Genomic DNA, 20,000 nt, shown 5'->3' on the forward strand with positions numbered 1-20,000 from the left:
CATTCCTTCCAGAGGTTTTGGGAGACCCAGGATTAGAGTCATAACAAAACAAAACCACCAAAAGGAGAAGCAATGGGGAATGTTTGCAGACGGAAATGTGCTACACTCACCTAAGATCCAGAAATGGTCAAGCCTTTTCTGGAACCCCACAATTGCCAAAAAACCCCACTGACATGCCACATGATGCAACGCTGAACAAGGTTGTGGGGCTGTAATCTCTTCAGACTGCAGATGGAGGGCAATGGTTTTTGAATGCTCTCCCCCTGTAAATTCACTGGGGACAGCTTTACTACATGCAGGGTTGTTTTTTAAAATTTGTTCTTTAGTGTGGGGGAGTATTAAAAAAAAAAAAGCATTTCCCCATCTTCCCTCAATAGGTATTGCAGTCCAGAATTTTTTCCACCTCATTTATCTCCACCAGCGCATAGGGCAAATGAAACAAACTGGTTGCAGTGAGAAAAAAATGAAGATGCAGAACTACTAGGAAAGGTACAGGCAGGAAGGATGAGTTTGTTTAATGTTCAGGTTGAAGTAGATGGTATGTTTGTATTCATTGGTGGCTCTGTAAGAAGAGTTTACTGCAAAAAGGCAGCTGGCGTGGTATGTGGTTTGCAAAGCAAAACAAGGGCATTTTTCTTACCTACTTTATATCCAAAGTAGTCAGCTGGTCTGCTCTCCTCTTAGACCTTTTAACAGGAGCTTGTCCGCAAAACCCCCCCACAGCTGAGCATTTTCACAACCTGAAGAGAAAACCATCATCACCTGCTATGCTTCTATTATAGAGGAGGGTGAAAGGTTGTTTGTTTTCTGCTGCTCCAGAGAAGCGGACCCGGAGCAATGGATTCAAACTACAAGAAAGAAGATTCCACCTAAACATCAGGAAGAACTTCCCGACAGTAAGAGCTGTTCGACAGTGGAATTTGCTGCCAAGAAGTGTGGTGGAGTCTCCTTCTTTGGAGGTCTTTAAGCAGAGGCTTGACAACCATATGTCAAGAATGCTTTGATGGTGTTTCCTGCTTGGCAGGGGGTTGGACTGGATGGCCCTTGTGGTCTCTTCCAACTCTATGTTTCTATGCTATTGTCTGCCGCCGAGCAAGCTAATGTTGAAACGCACAGATGCAGTGGGAAAGCCGAAAAGTTGGCAACCCCTTGCATGCTTTGACTAGCAAGGCAGGTGATGGAAGGCTGCTCCCCCCTCCCCCACCCTCCTTGCACTTAAATCTCCAGTTTCTATCTCAGCCTAATCATCTGAAGTAGGGCTTGTGGAAACAAGAGTGGGCATCATCTATGAATTCAGAATCCTCAGAAGTAGGACAACACTTGTTGGAAGGCTCATGAAAATGGAAACCCAGGTGGCACTTAAAAGAAACCCTGCAGTGTGCGTGATTGTGTGCGAGAGAACAAGACTGCAAGTAGCGGTTATGTGCACTGCACATTTTTTGGGTGGGGGCCGGGAAGGGAGAAGTAGAGCTTGGAATAAACGGTATTTGCTTTGCTTATGTTATGCTCCTTCCAAGATTTGCAGCTGAATGAACTTGGGATTTTGTTGATGTACGCAAGATGTCAAATCAGTGAGGAGGAGGCAAGCAGGACTAGTATAGGGAAAGAGCAGTGCTTATTCCCTACCCTTTTGGCTGCAGGGAGCCCAGACTCACTCATCTTAAAATTCCCAAGTCTGTCCTTTTAACATCTAGCAGTTGCTAAGCCATCTTAAAAAATACCAGTACAGTGGTGCCTCGCTAGACGAATTTAATTTGTTCCACAGGTCTTTTCTTATAACGAAAAATTTGTCTAGCAAATCCCATAGGAATGCATTGATTTTTTTGATATTTTTTTTGCCCATAGGAACGCATTAATTGAATTTCAATGCATTCCTATGGGAAACCGCGATTCGCTAGACAATTTTTTCGTAAAATGAATTCGTCTAGCGAGGCAACCTCCACTAGAAAAAACCTTTCGTTAAGCGGAAATTTCGTTAAGCATGGCATTCGTTAAGCGAGGCACCACTGTACCAGTTGCTGCAGAAATCCAGCAGGTATTTCTGAGAGTGTCGTTGCACTCTGGTCCTCCCTGCCTGTAGGCATCTTGCGAGAACAGGATGCTGCGACTAAATGGGCCACTGGCCTGATCTAGCCGGGTTCCTTATGTAGGCACAAGCAGCAATGAGGGAAAGCTGCACCTATTAAGAGTCCCGCCATCACAACTTGGTCACAGAGCTCAGCAGCCCCTTGGCCTAATCTCATGTAGTCCTTGAACTGATTTCAGAAGCCCTCAGGGGGCAATACGGGCAGCTCAGAACCACTACAAGAGTGAGCAGTCCTTTCCTCAGGAGCCTGCTGGGTGAGGAGGGAGACGGAGAGAGAAGCAGGGCCAGAAAAAGGAGGAAAGAGGGACAGAAAGAAAAGGATGTGGCAGAAAGAATGGGGGAAGCAGTGTGCCCACTTTGGCCACACCCACTCCTGTCTTCTGCTCCGCCCACTGCCACTGCAGTCTGATTACATCAGAAGCAAGGCATCCCTTGACAGATTAAAAGGCTGCCCACGCACCTGCCATTCAAACAATATTGGAGCAGATAGGTAAACCTTATCTCCACGTTTCCGCTCCTCTCCTTTCTAGTTTTGCCCGAAAGAAAAACTTAATGCCCCATTCTTGGAAATACACTTAAGCAATGCATTTGTTTCGTTCCCGTCACACGTTTCGGGAATCCTTAATATAGAATTCAGCTTCCTCGATTTGGCAAGAGAACACACAAAAATCCAACGGGGTGTCTGTGTAATGGCACGCCTCCTGCTCGCGACAATTTTGTTGCAGATCGGATGCCTGATGAAAAGGAAGGGCTTCAATAAATGGTGTGGGTGTGTGGTGGTTGCCTGGAAAGGCAACCATAGCAAGCGCTAACTCCCTGATTTTGGTATGTCCAAACAGGATCTCAGTTAAATAGTTCTCAAAAAAAGGGGAGAGGGGGGAAAAAAGAGCAAAGGTACAACATGTGGAACAAAATAGGTTTGCTTCTGTAGGTTCAGTCTCTTTAACTCAGGAAAGGGAGTTAGTGAGCATCTGGCCCTGCAAGGTAGGGGAAGAGGCACCAAACTGGAGTGCTTTTTAAAAAAACAAAACAAAAAACAACAACAACAACGAAGCCCAATCCCAGAGTCTTTTAAAGTTCCTCGTGTTTAACTTGATCCTCATCTGATTTCAGCTTCAGTTCCTCCGCTGTGATCTTCCCATCCTTATTCCGGTCTTGGTTTTGGAACATGTCAGTGACCACTTTTTCTGGGTCAGGGCCTGGCATGAGACGACCTTTGCCTTCAGCGATCTGAGCTTTGATGAACTCTGAGAACTGCAAGGGGGTGGGGAGAGAGAAAGCACGGAAAGGATAAGCCATTTCCACGGGGGGGGGGCGGGGGCGGCAAATGCATCCAACAACATGGAAAACACAATTTCAAGATACAGTGGTACCTCTACTTACGAATTTAATGCGTTCCAAACGCACATTTGTAAGTAGAAAAAAATTGTAAGTCGAATCCCATAGGAATGCATTGGGAGAAAAAAATCATAAGTAGAAAAAATCCTACCTAAAAATTCGTAAGTAGAAAAAATCCTACCTAAAAATTCGTAAGTAGAAAAAATCCTATCTAAACCGCATCCAAGATGGCGGACGGAGCTCCATTCGTATGTAGAAACATTCGTAAGTAGAGGTACCACTGTACCCAGCTCCTATGTCTGGCTTCCTTTATATCAGTCTCTTAACTTTCCTTTGCCTACTGCTTGCCATTTTTTTCAAGGTTGAGCAAGATGCTGGACTGATGGGGGGGGGAACATTGCTAAAGGGGCATTAACCTGAGTGGCTGTGGATGACAATGCAAGAGAGGGACAAGGCAACTAGAAATGGGCTGCAGTGTTCACAGGCTGTGTCCTCTGCAGCAAGGCGAAGGAAAACCAGGTCCTTAATTGTGCTGTGAGTTTCCATGAGTATATCTCTACTGCAAGTTTCATGGGAATGCAGAGAAGCCAGAAGGACCCACCAGATGATGGGGTGGAGTCTCCTTTGGAGGACTTTAAGCGGAGGCTTGACAGCCACCTGTCAGGAATGCTTTGATGGTGTTTCCTGCTTGGCAGGGGGTTGGACTGGATGGCCCTTGTGGTCTCTTCCAACTCTATGATTCCATGATTCTATGAAATGCATGGACCCAGGTGGCGTTGTGGGTTAAACCACAGAGTCTAGGGCTTGCTGATCAGAAGGTCAGCGGTTCGAATCCCTGCAACGGGGTGAGCTCCCGTTGCTCGGTCCCAGCTCCTGCCAACCTAGCAGTTCAAAAGCACATCAAAGTGCAAGTAGATAAATAGGAACCGCTCCGGCGGGAAGGTAAACGGCGTTTCCGTGCGCTGCTCTGGTTCGCCAGAAGCAGCTTTGTCATGCTGGCCACATGACCCGGAAGCTGTTTGCGGACAAACGCCGGCTCCCTCGGCCTATAGAGCGAGATGAGCGCCGCAACCCCAGAGTCGGACACGACTGGACCCGATGGTCAGGGGCCCCTTTACCTTTTTACAACCCTTTTCTACCCAAGTTGCTCCCCTCACATCTGTAACACCTTAAAAGGGCCCCCATCTCACTGCAGGTTATGACCAAAATATTTAGCATCGGCTACACATAGCTGCCCTGGCTTCCTCTAGCAACCCAGTAACGTACAGATTGTTTTTGGGTGTGTGATGTAAAGTTGCATTTTTGATTTCACCATCGTTGCAGAAGGGAAAGGACTTCTATATATGATTTGTTAATTGTCTTATATGATTTATGCTGTATTTGTGATGTTCTGTTATGTTTTATTACACTATTGCTATGTCTTGTTTGTAAGCCACAGGTTCATATGAATGAAAAGCAGTATACATGTACAAAAAATCAAATCAAAACGAACAAACAAACAAGCAAACAGTCAATGGGAAGTTGGGCTACAATGTTTAATCAATTGGCTAGTTAGTTTCTTTTATGCTTTTCAGTTAACTGATACGATGCTCCTGATTGACCAGCTAACCAAATTTCTAAAAAGAAAAATATTTTCAGTGCAATGCTTATACAAACTGTAAATGGTGAGCACCATTGTATAGGCAGGGTTTCCTCTTCCAAGACAATGCCCCCAAGACAACACACGTGCATCTTCTTAAAATAAGAAAGTTTGCTTCTTGTTTCAAAGCTATTGTTTTTACCCGTATACAAATGGAATAAATTTCCCCTATTAATTTACTAAAACTCGAACTAACTACCGCATCGGCCTGAATATAAGCCACACTTTCCCCCCAAATTCTGCCAGTGAGAAGTTCAAGTATGGCTTATGTTCACAACCTTACGGTATGCAGCCAGGAGCCGCGAGGAAGGGAGCGGCTTATATTTGAGTATCCCCCCCCTCCAATTTTAAAGGTGTGGCTTATATTTGGGTGCGGCTTATATTCAGGCCAATACGGTATTGGGTAGATGCTCTTACTCAAGTGGAACAAACAGTTAGTACAAATGGATCCAGCCGTGGATCCTGTCTCCCCCCCACCCCACCCCCCAGTTCAGATCCTTCAGTACCAGTTGCACACTTTCTAATACGGAATGCAAAATCTCACCTCCTCAGGTGGGACTTCACCATCCTTGTTGAGATCCATGGCTTCAAACAGGTTTTCTGGTAGGTCGCTGTGCCAGACAAACAGGTATCCGTCTGGAACTCCTGGCTCCCGGTGTAGAAGCTCTAACTCAAAGTAGAGAACGGCACTGCCAGGTACACCCCGGGCTGAAAATGCAAGGTACACATATCAACAGGGCGAGGTCATCTATAGAGGCACTGGGTAGGCAGCATTGACCCGGAGTCAAAGCTAGGAGAAACCTATTGACAGGAAGTGACCTCGCTTCTTGACAGGAAGTCATATCAAGAGGGTTTAGCGACTATGTCTCCTCCTGCTCACTGTTTAATGGCATCACTAGGCCATATAAGGAGCTGTATTACCACCACCTACTGGCTATAATGTTATTACTCCTAAATTATAATCATGAATTCAATTCACATAGCCTAGTTTCTCACAAGAACTGCTATAAAACCTGGACCTCAAAATATTTTTGTCCTGAAGCACAGCTCCCATCATAAACTGACAATGCCCATGTTTGAACTACTCTTCCTTAGCATTCGGGCTCTGTAAATATTGGCTACTAATCATGGCTAGTGATGAGTAGCGAAAAAGTTTCTGTACGTTCTGTGCTAAAAAATGACAATGGTAAAACTCTACAAAAGGTGATGCAAATCATGCTAAGTTGCGCGTGTTGCCTTGCATCATTTATTTTCCTGCTAGCCATTGGGAAGACCACTCTGTCCTACTCTGGCTTCTGAGATTTTACCAGACTATGCATGCAGAGACTTCCAACCATACAGTGGTACTTCTGGTTGCGAACGGGATCCGTTCCGGAGACCCGTTCACAACATGAAAAGGCCACATCCTGAAGCGCCACATCTGCGCATGCACGTGATGCAATTCGGCGCTTCTGCGCATGTGCAAAGTACGATTTAGCGCTTCTGCGCCAAACCCAGAAGTAACCCGTTCCGGGACTTCCGGGTTCAGCACATCCATAACTTGAAAAGACGTAACCCGCAGCAGACGTAACATGAGGTATGACTGTAGTTCTGTAGCCTTTGGAGCTATAAAGTCGCTTTAGGGGAAAAAGAACAAAAAAAGAAGGGACTCTCCAGATGCTGAACTCTGAGCCCAGTATCCATTTCTTCTGCTGTCCCTGTGATGTGGACTCTGAAAACAGCTGCCAGGGGCATTGCCCACAGCCTTACCTCCACTTTCGCCGTGACCCAAATGGGGAGGAACGATGACGGAACGTTTTTCCCCCACGCACATGTTGAGCAGGCCGTTGTTCAGGCCTTCAATTATCTTGTTGGTCCCTAGTGTGGCTTCTTGAGGGTTTTCATAGTCGTGACTGTCAAGTGGGGAAACAGGGAAGACCATTGGAATCCTTGGAAATATGATCTCCAGGAATCTCAGAAGTGTGTCCGGGGACCTCTTCCCCAGAATCCTGCTCTTAAGAAAATATTTTTTATATATATGCACTGATTGGCATATATATTCATTTTGCGTAATTTACTTTGCTACTCCCAGTGATGGGAAGGGGGAAATGTGCTGTCAGGTTTCAGAGAATTTTGATCCTCCCCACTCTCATGGCAGACAGCCAAGGAAGTAGACAAGGAAGCTCTTACCGAGTCTTTATTCAATATTCACAGAGTGAGGCCTCTGTACGCTGCCTCTTAGGTCAATGCCGTTGCTCCAACCGAGCTCCTCCCCCTCCCTTCCCCTTACGGTGGCCGCCAGGGGCTAAATTGTCCCTGAGTCTTTTGCTCTTCCACTTTCAATGCATGCTGGGTTCTGGGAAAAGGAGGGTCAGAAATGCTCTCCAGTGATAACGCGTCAGCTGGCTGCTCTGGCCCTGTCTCCCCCTTCTCTTCTCCCAACACCTCCAAACTCTTCTGTTCACCTGTCTCTGAGCTGTGACCTTCCTCAAACCACTGCTGTAATTCAATACTGCCTTCCTCTTCTCTGGAAGGTTCAGGAGTTTCATCCCCCTCAGTCCAGTCCCTGACATGTGCTGATGTGGCAGCCGTGGACCCAGGTTAGGAGAATTCCCTAAGGAGGCCCACCTTAGTCTTAGAACAGGGGTCAGCAACCTTTTTCAGCCGTGGGCCGGTCCACCGTCCCTCAGACCATGTGGTGGGCCGGACTACGGTGAAATGGCCCAAGGGAGGCCAGAGGAGTGCTGCTGCCCCATCAGGTCGTCCACTACTTCCCTTTAGGTTACTTTGTGATAAGGCAATGTGGGTATTTGTTGACATTTAAATTCCTGCATTGCAGGGGGTTGAGAGCAGGTGACCCTTGGGGTGTCCCTCCCAACTCTACAATTCTATGAGATAAGCTGAACTCTTAAGCAAAAGACTCACGAGGAGAAGAGCTTGGTGCCATCCAGGAGGGAGCAGTTGTAATGGTAGCGAACAAAATCCCTGTCTTGGGTGGTGACGTTGCAGTCCGCAGGCCGGTGGATAGTCTGTATTTCCACAGGGTCTGTGGGATTGTGGAAATCGATGACGTGGACGTCGAAGATGAGCACAGCCGAGCCAGGGATCTTGTTCCCTAGGGGACAAGAAGGACAGACTTGGTTTTTTTGGGAGGTTTTAAAGAGTGAGGATGCATACACATTAGGCAAAAGTCCTCCAAGGGACACAGCTGACGAGGCAATTTGCAACCACTACTCGCAGCACGGAGTATGTCTCTGACAGTAAGAGCTGTTCGGCAGTGGAATTTGCTGCCAAGGAGTGTGGTGGAGTCTCCTTCTTTGGAGGTCTTTAAGCAGAGGCTTGACAGCCATATGTCAAGAATGCTTTGATGGTGTTTCCTGCTTGGCAGGGGGTTGGACTGGATGGCCCTTGTGGTCTCTTCCGATTCTATGATTCTACATTTCAGCAGTTTGCATGAGAGATATATTCCCCCTTCTAGGCACTTATTAGCAGTGTAGAAGGAGCACGGAGTATGTCTCTGGAATCTCTTGCCAGTGTCCCAGAATACATTTGGGGGCCATTACCTCCGTTTCTTTATGTTTCGTTGTTTGGCCCTGTGGTTTTCAGCCTTTATACCTTCTGGGAGCCCTCCCCAAATCAACCTTTGTTTCCTTTGCATAGGAAAACCAAAGCAACATTGGTGGATTTGTGTGGCCACTCAAACCTAGCAGATATTTCAAAGCCGGGGGGCTGGTTTGTAGATATAAGCCTTCGTAGGGTCCCGCTGAGGGGCTCCCCACCCACCTCAACCTGTTCGGTCCACTTACCTGCCCCCGTTTCTCCATAGGCCAAGTGGGGTGGGATAATGATTCTTCTCCTTTCGCCAATACAGACTCCTTGAAGCCCCTGGTCCATTCCTGGAATAATGTAGCCTTTCCCAATGTAAGTGTCGTAGGTGTGGTTTCGTGAATAACTGGAATTGGAGAGAGAGAGAAACCGTGGGGAAGAAGTGTCTTACAAACTGGCGTTACAGCAGAGCCTGAGGTTTCCCCCTTCAGATTTCTTAAACCGTGGCTGAGCCCAGCCAGAGACAGACCGAAAGAGCAGGGCGAGACATGAGCTCCGTGGCTCTGATCGGCTAGAAAGTGAGAATCTGTCATCTTCCCACTCCGGCAAAAACTTATTGGGCAAGGTAACCTAAGTAACAGAAGGACTTCCAAGTCTCTCTGCTCAGCCTGCGCTTTGAGCTGGCTCTGTTCACACTTCCTCTATATTTTGATTCTCCTCTCACCTTCCCCTGTTCTGTTCTGCCTTCGATAGACTCCTTCTGGGCTAGGGATGTAAAATGACGTTGTTTTCTGTTCTGCCTTGCATCTGTTGCAAGGCCAGCCTGTGATAGCTCAGTCGGTAGAGAATGAGACTCTTAATCTCAGGGTTGTGGGTTCAAGCCCCACATTAGGCAAAAGATTCCTGCATTGCATGAGGATTGGACTTTGTAGTGCCTTCCAACTTTTCAGTTCTATGATTCTATGCTTTCTGTTCCACTGCTATTAAAGTTCAGTGAAAACGACATTATTCAGCTCACTGTTCACTGTGGCCAAATATAACAATGTAATTAACAATACAGTGGTACCTCTACTTACAAATAACTCTACTTACGAATGTTTCTACTTACAAACAGAGCTCCGTCCGCCATCTTGGATGTTGTTTAGATAGGATTTTTTCTACTTACGAATTTTTAGATAGGGTTGCTTCTCCTTACGAATTTTTTCTCCCAATGCATTCCTATGGGATTCGACTTACAATTTTTTTTGACTTACGAATGTGCGTTCGGAACGCATTAAATTCGTAAGTAGAGGTACGACTGTATAATTAACTACATTATTATTGAATCGTTTCAAGAGGGAGGAGGAGATAAATAAATAAGGGGGGGAAAAATAATTATAGAAAATTGGAGACTGGAGAATGGCGGCTGTGGATACCGATCATAATCACCTGCCTGATTCCTGTTTCTGTTTGCAGGTGGCTATGCAAATCGACTCAATTTCAGGTAGAGCTTCCCATTTTGACAGAATTTCCAAACAACCCTATTCTAGAAAAAAACCTGAACTTCTGGTTACGTTAGCCATGCAAAGAATACCAAGGAATGACAGCATGGTGGAGAAGGGAAGATGGTAGCGCTTTCTTATCAGTGACAGCTGCATTTCTGTTACCTGGAATCAAAGAGGGTCCCGTCCATCAGGGTGCCATTATAATGGTACCGCACAAAGTCTCCGGTCACGGCCTTGCGCTTGCAAGACGCTGGCACTTCCAAGTGCTCCAGGGAGATGCCATCTTTTGGGTTGTGTAGGTCCACCAGGAGAACATCAAAAACGAGGGAGGCTTGAGGCGGGATGACAGTGCCTGAGAAAAGGAAAGGAGAAGCAGCTCAGCTCAGCTCAGGCAGCCACATGGAGCTAGGTCACGTGGAGGAACACTTTAAACCACCCCATTTTTTAGAGGGGACACCAGCTGCTCTGCTTTTGAAATACAGTGGTACCTCGGGTTAAGAACGGACCTCCAGAACGAATTAAGTTCTTAACCCGAGGTACCACTGTATTTCAAAAGCAGATTAGCTGGTGTCCCCTCTAAAAAATGCTTTTGAAATACAGTGGTACCTCGGGTTAAGAACTTAATTCGTTCTGGAGGTCCGTTCTTAACCTAGAATCATAGAGTTGGAAGAGACCACAAGGACCATCCAGTCCAACCCCCTGCCAAGCAGGAAACACCATCAAAGCATTCTTGACATATGGCTGTCAAGCCTCTGCTTAAAGACCTCCAAAGAAGGAGACTCCACCACACTCCTTGGCAGCAAATTCCACTGCCGAACAGCTCTTACTGTCAGGAAGTTCTTCCTAATGTTTAGGTGGAATCTTCTTTCTTGTAGTTTGAATCCATTGCTCTGTGTCCGCTTCTCTGGAGCAGCAGAAAACAATGTTTCTCCCTCCTCCATATGACATCCTTTCATATATTTGAACATGGCTATCATATCACCCCTTAACCTTCTCTTGTCCAGGCTAAACATACCCAGCTCCCTAAGCCGTTCCTCATAAGGCATTGTTTCCAGGCCTTTGACCATTTTGGTTGCCCTCCTCTGGACACGTTCCAGCTTGTAAGTATCCTTCTTGAACTGTAGTGCCCAGAACTGGACACAGTACTCCAGGTGAGGTCTGACCAGAGCAGAATACAGTGGTACTATTACTTGCCTTTATCTAGATGCTATACTTCTATTGATGCAGCCCAGAATTGCATTGGCTTCTTTAGCTGCTGCATCACACTGCTGACCTGAAACTGTTCTTAACCTGAGGTACCACTTTAGCTAATGGCGGCTCCCGCGCGATTTTCGTTCTCATCCTGAGGTAAAGTTCTTAACCCGAGGTACTATTTCTGGGTTAGCGGAGTCTGTAACCTGAAGCGTCTTGTAACCCGAGGTACCACTGGGTACCATTTCTTTCTTCAAGAGCACTGAATGGCAAAGTGTGCTAAGGCTGCTGTTTCTGCCATTTGTGATAAATCCACAACTGAATGTAGCTGACTTCAGTCCACAGAAGTTGTGGCTTTGAGGCTTTTAGTTCTGGGGTCCCCAACACGGTGCCAGTGAACATCATGGCACCCTCAGACACCCCTCTTGGTGCCCACCACAGCCCCCTACCAGTAAATTCTTTTTTTATATTTGTAGGGTTTCGTTTGGCTTTGTGAGGTGGTTTATGGTTGGGAGGGGTTTGTCTGTGTTTTGGAGGTGTTCTCTTGTGTGTGTGTGTGTGTGTGTGTGTGTGTTCGTGTGCCTTGCAAGGAGGGGGGTCTGGTGCACCCACCTACCCTTGCATTTCCATATGTGCCTCCAGGCCTTGAAAGATGGAGGACCCCTGTTTTAAACATTAGTGCGTAGCCCCTTTGCAGATGTCATGTTTTTAAAGACATCTCTGTGTGTGGATGCTTTAGCTTAGATCCCTGCATCGCAGGGGCTTGGACTAGATGACCCTCGGGGTCCCTTCCAACTCTACAATTCTACGAATTCTTGCCCCTCATCACCAAGTGTTTGTACGGGAGCCCCTTGTATGTATGCACAAATGTACGTACATTTCTATTTAAGCGGGACCCTCAAGATCTCTTAGCAGGTATAATCCTATTTTCCCCTCCAAAAGATATTTATTTCTAAATACAATAAAGTCTTATTGTCCTTTTTTTAAAAAAAAAAGAAATAAAGAAAGAATTTATTGGTGAAATTTGTGGATTTCTTTGATACATAATTTGAGGTGATTTTCACATATTTTCATCATCATCATCATCATCATCATCATCATTATATTTAAATTTAAATTCTTCTGCAGATACGTAATAATATAATAATAATAATAATTTATTATTTATACCCTGCCCATCTGGCTGGCTTTCCCCAGCCACTCGGTGCGGCTCAAAACAAAATATTACAAATGCGATAAAATGTAACACATTAAAAACTTCCCTAAACAGGGCTGCCTTCAGATGTCTTCTAAAAGTCAGATAGTCGTTTATTTCCTTGACATTTGGTGGGAGGGCGTTCCACAGGGCGGGTGCCACTACCGAGAAGGCCCTCTGCCTGGTTCCCTGTAACCTCACTTATCGCAGTGAGGGAACCACCAGAAGGCCCTCGGAGCTGGACCTCAGTGTTCGGGCTGAACGACAGGAGTGGAGACACTCCTTCAGGTATACTGGGCCACGACCATTTAGGGCTTTAAAAGTCAGCACCAACACTTTGAATTGTGCTTGGAAATGTACTGAATGAATTCAGTTCACCTTGTGGTTCAGATTCACAATTTCTTGAACACCTTACCGTAGCCTTTCTCTCCATAGGCCAGGAACGGGGGGATCACTATTTGCCGTTTCTCTCCAGCACACATGCCTAGCAGGCCCTCGTCCATCCCTTTGATCAGCCAACCTGAACCCACGTAGGTGTCATAAGTACTGTCTTTTCCATAGCTGGGAGACAGGTGAGGATGGAGAAAGGGAAAGAGACATCAGGCAAGGAAACGGTTTCGGCGAAAAGAATGCCACCTTAGAGGCACCCACTAAACGGTTAAAAAAAAAAAAGGTAAAGGACCCCTGCAAGGTTAAGTCCAGCCAAAGGCGACTATGGGGTTGCAATGCTCATCTTGCATTCAGGCCGAGGGATCCGGCGTTTGTCCACAGACAGCTTTCCTGGTCATATGGCCAGAATGACTGAACCGCTTCTGGCACAACGGAACACAGTGACGGAAACCAGAGCACACGGAAACGCCATTTACATTCCCACCGCGGTGGTACCTATTTATCTACTTGCACTAGCATACTTTCGAATTCCTAGGCTGGCAGGAGCTGGGACAGAGCAACGGGAGCTCACCCCATCGCGGGGATTCGAACTGTCGGCCTTCTGATCGGCAAGCCCAAGAGGCTCAGTGGTTTAGACCACAGCACTACCCGCTCCTCACCTTATTCTTATTCTAAAAGGTAAAGGTAAACGGACCCCTGACAATTAGGTCCAGTCGTGACTGACTCTGGGGTTGCGGCGCTCATCTCGCATTATTGGCCGAGGGAGCTGGCGTACAGCTTCCAGGTCATGTGGCCAGCATGACAAAGCCGCTTCTGGCGAACCAGAGCAGCACACAGAAATGTCGTTTACCTTCCCGCTGAAGCGGTACCTATTTATCTACTGCACTTTGACGTGCTTTCGTACTGCTAGGCTGGCAGGAGCTGGGACCAAGAAACGGGAGCTCACCCCGTCGCAGGGATTCGAACCGCTGACCTTCTGATCGGCAAGCTCTAGGCTCTGTGGTTTAACCCACAGCGCCACCTGCGTCCCCTATTCTTATTCTACATCATTCTTAATCACTACATTCTTAATCACTACATTTAACACCACTACCAGAGATCCAGCATCTTTGACCGGATAGCTGCTCTACCTATTATACAGAATGAGAGTCAACTTAAAACATAACGCAAAATGCATCTTTGAATCCAGCGGCTTGGATTCTCCTTCTGTTTTTTAAACCAGCAGCAGCCTTGGAAGGGTAGGGGTCAATCCAGTTTGGGAGTGTAGCCAAGGGACTGCTATACAGTAATTGCAACTGCAATGACAATAATGATTATTTTGCTGTTTTTTCAATCTCTGTACCAAACCCCTGAGCCCAAACACGCCATCTCCCTTTCAGCACATCCTACCTGGAGTCAAAGGGGGTGCCGTCGAGAAGTGTGCCGTTGTAGTGGTAGCGCACAAAGTCTGAGTTCTCCACTGTGCGGTTGCAGCGTTGTGGCTTGGAGACGGTGGTGATCTGCAGCTTGTCTTCTTTGTTCCAGATGTCAAGCAGAATGACATCGAAGTAGAGGGTGGTGTCCGGGGGAATCAGGCCAGCTATGGGGTTGAAAACGGGGAACGACCATGGAGACCGAAACGACAATTCTCAGGGGGACTGGGAGGACACCACAACCATTGCCCCTCCACCAATGGCACCAGGCCATTCAGTATTATTATTTATCTGTTTTTTATACTGCCATCCATCTGCGTGGCACTTTACCGAGTACAGTACAGGAAATGCACAAAAGGGAGGAGAAAAGAGTGATGGATGGGGAAGCCATGTAATGCAAAACGGGTGGAACCAGAAACGACAAGAAGTAGGGAAGCTCAAGCCTATTTGGAGGCGGGAAACAACTTCTCAGTACAGAAACCTGCTCTTATTATCTCAGGGCCTTCCAAAACCCTAAAATGTATTTTATATAATTGGCTTTTTATTTCTATTCTTCGTATATCGTATCGTCGTTTTATTGCTATGGCCGATGGCTGATGCAAATAAAGATTCATTCATTCATTCTCAGGGCCTTGCAGTGCAGTGCAGTGCAATCCTTGCTACGGCTAGCTCAGTTGGTTAGAGTGTGGTGCCGACAATGCCAAGGTTGCAGGTTCAATCTCCGTAAGTGACAGCTGCTTGTTCCTGCATTGCAGGGGGTTGGACTAGATCAGGGATCCCCAAATTAAGGCCCGGGGGCCGAATGCAGCCCAATCGCCTTCTAAATCCAGCCCACGGATGGTCCGGGAATCAGCATGTTTTTACATGAGTAGAATGTGTCCATTTGTTTAAAATGCATCTCTGGGTTATTTGTGGGGCATAGGAATTCATTCAATATTTTTTTTCCAAAATATAATCCGGCCCCCCACAAGGTCTGAGGGACAGTGGACCGGCCCCCTGCTGAAAAAGTTTGCTGACCCCTGGAGTAGATGATCCTCCTACCCCCATGCTAGGATCTAGTTGATCAGATCACTGTGCACACTCCCTGATATTTTTGGGTTTTTTTTAATGCGCCCTTAAAGGCACAGATATGCAGCTAACATATTGTCAGGCTCAGGCCATGCCTGTCAACCCTGGACTCTTGCCACTCACCCACGCCAATGCTGCCGTAGCCAAGATGAGGTGGCACAATGAGGTGCCTTCTCTCGTTCACACACATCCCCTGCAGGCCTCTGTCCATGCCGGTAATGAGTCGCCCCACGCCAGCCACACCGGCCACGGTGGCACCTCGATCATAGCTGGAAGGGAAAGAAGGCATTGAAGAGATGAGCAGAAACAACAACCAAAAAAAATGGAGCAAAGATAACTCTAAAATGGCCAGTTAATAGATAATATGATGTGTGGTCATGGCGACTGGCTTAGATTGCTTTAAAGGGGACTGGACCAATTCACGGAGGATGAGGTGATCAATGTCTACTAGCTATGGCTACAGGCAAGCTCCAGGTTCTCAGGCGGCATGTTTGCGAGTGCTATTTGCTGGGGAGCAACACCACATAAAGGTAAGGTAAAAGGTAAAGGACTCCTGGAAGGTTAAATCCAGTCAAAGGCGACTATGGGGTTGTGGCGCTCATCTCGCTTTCAGGCCGAGGGAGCCAGCGTTTGTCCACAGACAGCTTTCCGGGTCATGTGGCCAGCAGGACTAAACTGCTTCTGGCGCAACGGAACACTGTGACAGAAACCAGAGCGCACGGAAACGCCGTTTACCTTCCTGGCACAGTGGTACCTATTTATCTACTTGCACTGGTGTGCTTTTGAACTGCCAGGTTGGCAGGAGCTGGAACAAAGCAACGGGAGCTCACTCCGTCACAGGGAATCGAACCGCCGACGTTCTGATCGGCAAGCCCAAGAGGCTCAGTGGTTTAGACCACAGCGCCATCCGCATCCCCTGGAACACCAGGAGAGGGCTGTGGCTCTCATATCCTGCCTACAGGATCCATGTGGTTGGGTGGCAACTGTGAGAAACAGGATGTTGGACTAGCTGGGCCAGCCTTGGCCAACTACCAGATGTCTGGCACTACAATTCCCATCAGGCCCAGCAACAATTTTAGCCAATTCAGAGGCAAAGGAAGTTTGTGTGGCGTGGTGGAAGCAGAAACACGTCTCGCTGAGTTCACTCTGGGACCTGGCCAGGCCGTTCCCTCCTCAGAGTGGACCTCGTGGAAAACTATTTGAGAACCAGAGCTTAAGGTTGAAAAGCAGCATTGTACAGTACTATAAAAAACCCCCACAAACTCTTCCTGTAACTGTTGCAGTAGCAAAAAGGAAAAGAAATCTTGCTGGCTTCAAGATGCGCTTGGATACATTTCTGAAAACTATTTTAGGACTGATTCAATTATTTACCCGAATTGCACAGCAACAGCAGAAACCATCTTTTTTAAACAAAACTGTGCCCTGAAGCAAGGAACGTGGGTGTATACCCGTTTTAGTAAGGCAGAGATTCCGTAAAGTTTTGCTGGGGAGGAAAAACACCCCCCAAACTACTAGCATGGAGAGCAGCAAATGAAACCTGATCTCCAACTTCCTTTCAGTCGGAAAAGGAGGAGCGGAATAGCCTGATCCTGCACTCTGAATTCGCCCAGAGGATCAGCCTGCATGTCATGATATGGGGGGAGGAAAGGCAGTTAGCACCGAGGTTTCAAATCAAGATCAAGTTTTCTTCCAGATCTCAAGAAAACTGGATCCAGGCCTTTTATAGGACTGCTGCTTCCAGTGTGTGGATTTTGGACGGGAAAAGGAGTCACCGTCCTAAGTTGCAATATGCATAAGTTTTAAAATGCATAAGCAGCTGCAGCCTCATGCAGATGACACGTCTACAGCCGAACGGCAGATCCCATCATGGACGCCATCTCCACCCACAGCCTATAGCAGCTCACTGCCTGCCCCCTTCCTTCCGACACACCTCTATCTTGCTTCGTAGCAGCTCAACGTGGGTCCGTGGGCAGTGAAGTTTGATGCTCAAGACACGATTTCAAAAATGCCCCAATAGTTTTTTTTAAGGTTCACTCTAACATACCTTAGGATGTGCCAGCTAAATTACACATAGATTCAAGCGATGCTGAACCAAGGGATAATGTAATAGCAAAGTAAAAGGGTTGTTGCACCCATTTCTCAGTCAAACAATTTGTCTTTTGACGCAAGGGAAAGTGAGTGAGTATTCTTTATTCATTAAGGGAGTTTGGACACATGTAACTAAAAGTTCCACATCTTTATTTTTTCAGTTTTTAAACAAAGCCTGCAGAAGTTCAGATCTAAAATATCCTTACGTGAAAACGTCCTGCTCTAGATGTGTTTCCTTCTCCCTCTTGAAATTTATTTTATCAATTTTGTCCTTATTTGAATTTCGCTTTACTATATCATGTAGAATGTTGGACTGTGCGATTTGGTTTGATCCAGCAAAGGCATGACTTTAACTTTCCTTTCCTCTGATTCCCGCCCCCTCATGCACCCTCAAATTCTGCTCCAAAAGGTTGGGAGAAGATTTTGGGGACATGGGGGGGGGAGGGAGAAGAGAAGGGAAGTCTGATTGCCTGAATGGAACTCCATGCATGCAACACTGGCTACAATTCTATGTTCAGAAATTCCAAGCTTGCAACCATAGAAAAAGAGCCCTTCCTTTAAAAAAACAACCACCAGCCATCCAGCCAATGATAATCTTTCCTCCCCTCTCTTTCCCTTGATACCTATTTACCTGGGGGAAAGTACAGTACCACTGAATTCTATGGGACTTATTTCCAAGGATAGCACGGATGGAGAAGGGAGTGTCAAGGAGAGGTGCAAACTGAAGGTTTATTATCCTTCGAGATGATCTGATTTTCTCATCTGTGGAGTTGAGGAATGTGGGTTGCTCTAAAGTTTTCACAAGACCAGCCTACAGCAAAAACAGGCCAGACCTAATAGAACGACGTCCATTTTGTCTTATTTCAAACACTTCCCCCAAAACACTCCTTGCACCTCCTCCTTACCCCCCACAATCTAGTGAAATAAATAATAACAACTGGGTTTTTAAAACAAGTTCCTGGGACTAAATCTCATTGAGTGTGGCCAGATTCAGCAAACGAATTCTATTCTAGAATGATATATCCCAAATTTAGCCGATGGGAAGAAATTATCTAAAGTATGTTTGCTAAGGCAAGGGTTTGTGGCCTGAGTTGCCCCCGCTACCCTCTCAGAGATATTAAATGTCCCTTTCCTGAATATCCAGGTTTTCTGAATGGAAATCCCTAACTCAGATAAAAAGAAAAGCATGTCAACAGTATTCTATCCAGTTTCCCCCAAACAAACAAACCTCTTTCCAATGCTCTGGTCACAGAGTCCTGACCAATAGGTACTTTAAAATATTTTTTAATAAATTAATTTAATTTAATTTGAAGCATCACATGCATTTCGTGTCCACCCTCACCCTTGCTTTGCTTCTCACCCCAGTACAACGCAGGAAAGCGCCCCCACAAAATTTATTGCAAGCCTGCCCACGTTTCTTCCAGGGTGGACCCCTTCTTTTTCCCCCAGACCTGGCTCTTTGCAAAGTCCACCCTGCACCCTCCTAGCCAGAAGCTGGCTTTGCAGCTGCAAACTGCTGTGCAAAAGCATCTGAAGTTATGTGAGGGATCAGCGAGGCCCCAAAGAGGCAGAAGATAGAAGGCACATACCGCCAGAAGCATGAAATTCCTCTTGCAAGGGAGAGAGAGAGGTTGCTGGCTGGCTGGTGGTTGTTTTTTTAAAAAGGAAGGGAGGGCTGTTTTTCTACGGTTGTATGCACAAAGATTAAACATTAAAACACGGTCTCCCGTCTCTCAACTTATGGGGGAATCTCCTAAGTGGAGGGGCAGGGACTGGACAGTGTTAGAAACTGAGATACGAAAGCTAGGCACTAAATGGCACTTTAAACCTAGGTTATGGACGCAACAATGGAATGTCTAGGCGCACTTTTTTGATAACAAGAATACAAAGCTGAAAATGAATGAACTGCAGCTAAAATATTATGTTCCTTTTTCACATGGTCTCGTCCTTCCCCTGCACACCCCCTTAATATTCTTAAGAGGGTCTCTTCTCCAGTCCTCAGAGAGTAGCTGGAAGTAGGGGAGGCGAAAAAATGTCCTCCTTTCCGTCCACTCTGCAGTTTTAATTTGAAATCTTGGCCGGGAGCTCAGAAACTGCTTGCGCTCATGAAATAATTCCCTGTGGCAAAATGCGCCTAGAACAATGGGAGTTTCGAACACGGGGGCGGGGAAGATATTTTGCCACTCCTTAATTCCAATTTGCCAGGGACTGCAGGTGAGCCGCCGCTAGTCACCCTAACCCTTTGTCTCTGGATCAAAGGCAGTTCTGCCCTGGACGGAGCTGCTGCGCATTTCTCAGCGAGGGAAATGAGAAGGAAAGTACCTAGAGTCGAACTTGGTGCCGTCCTGAAAAGTGCCATTGTAATGGTACCGGACGAAGTCTCCCATCTGGACTTCTCGCAGGCACACTTTGGGGATGTAGTATCGGTCGATGACGACGTCTTCCAACGGGCCGGGGTCTCCCAAGCCGCGGACCCCGAGCAGGCACAGCGCAAAGACGACGCACAGCAGGCTCATCATGATGTTCTTCGACGGTGCGCCCTCGGGCAGGAAAAGGAAGGCTCGGCAGCTGCGCCTGGCGCTTG

General features: G+C 46.8%; 1 protein-coding gene across 1 annotated transcript; it reads right to left on the bottom strand.

Annotated features, from left to right (window-relative positions):
• Positions 1-344: 344 nt before the first annotated feature.
• On the bottom strand, positions 345-19,970 carry FKBP10 (FKBP prolyl isomerase 10). The gene is made up of 10 exons (XM_035134991.2): positions 19,739-19,970; positions 15,452-15,597; positions 14,238-14,427; positions 12,874-13,019; positions 10,235-10,424; positions 8,849-8,994; positions 7,968-8,157; positions 6,813-6,955; positions 5,608-5,771; positions 345-3,340 (listed from the first exon to the last, which is right to left on the bottom strand). The coding sequence occupies exons 1-10, from the start codon at positions 19,933-19,935 to the stop codon at positions 3,158-3,160; spliced, it is 1,695 nt and encodes a 564-aa protein (XP_034990882.1). The 5' UTR covers positions 19,936-19,970; the 3' UTR covers positions 345-3,157.
• Positions 19,971-20,000: the final 30 nt, after the last annotated feature.

Source organism: Zootoca vivipara, chromosome 13 (genome assembly GCF_963506605.1).
Source record: "Zootoca vivipara chromosome 13, rZooViv1.1, whole genome shotgun sequence".
In the NCBI taxonomy this organism is placed as follows: Eukaryota; Metazoa; Chordata; class Lepidosauria; order Squamata; family Lacertidae; genus Zootoca; species Zootoca vivipara.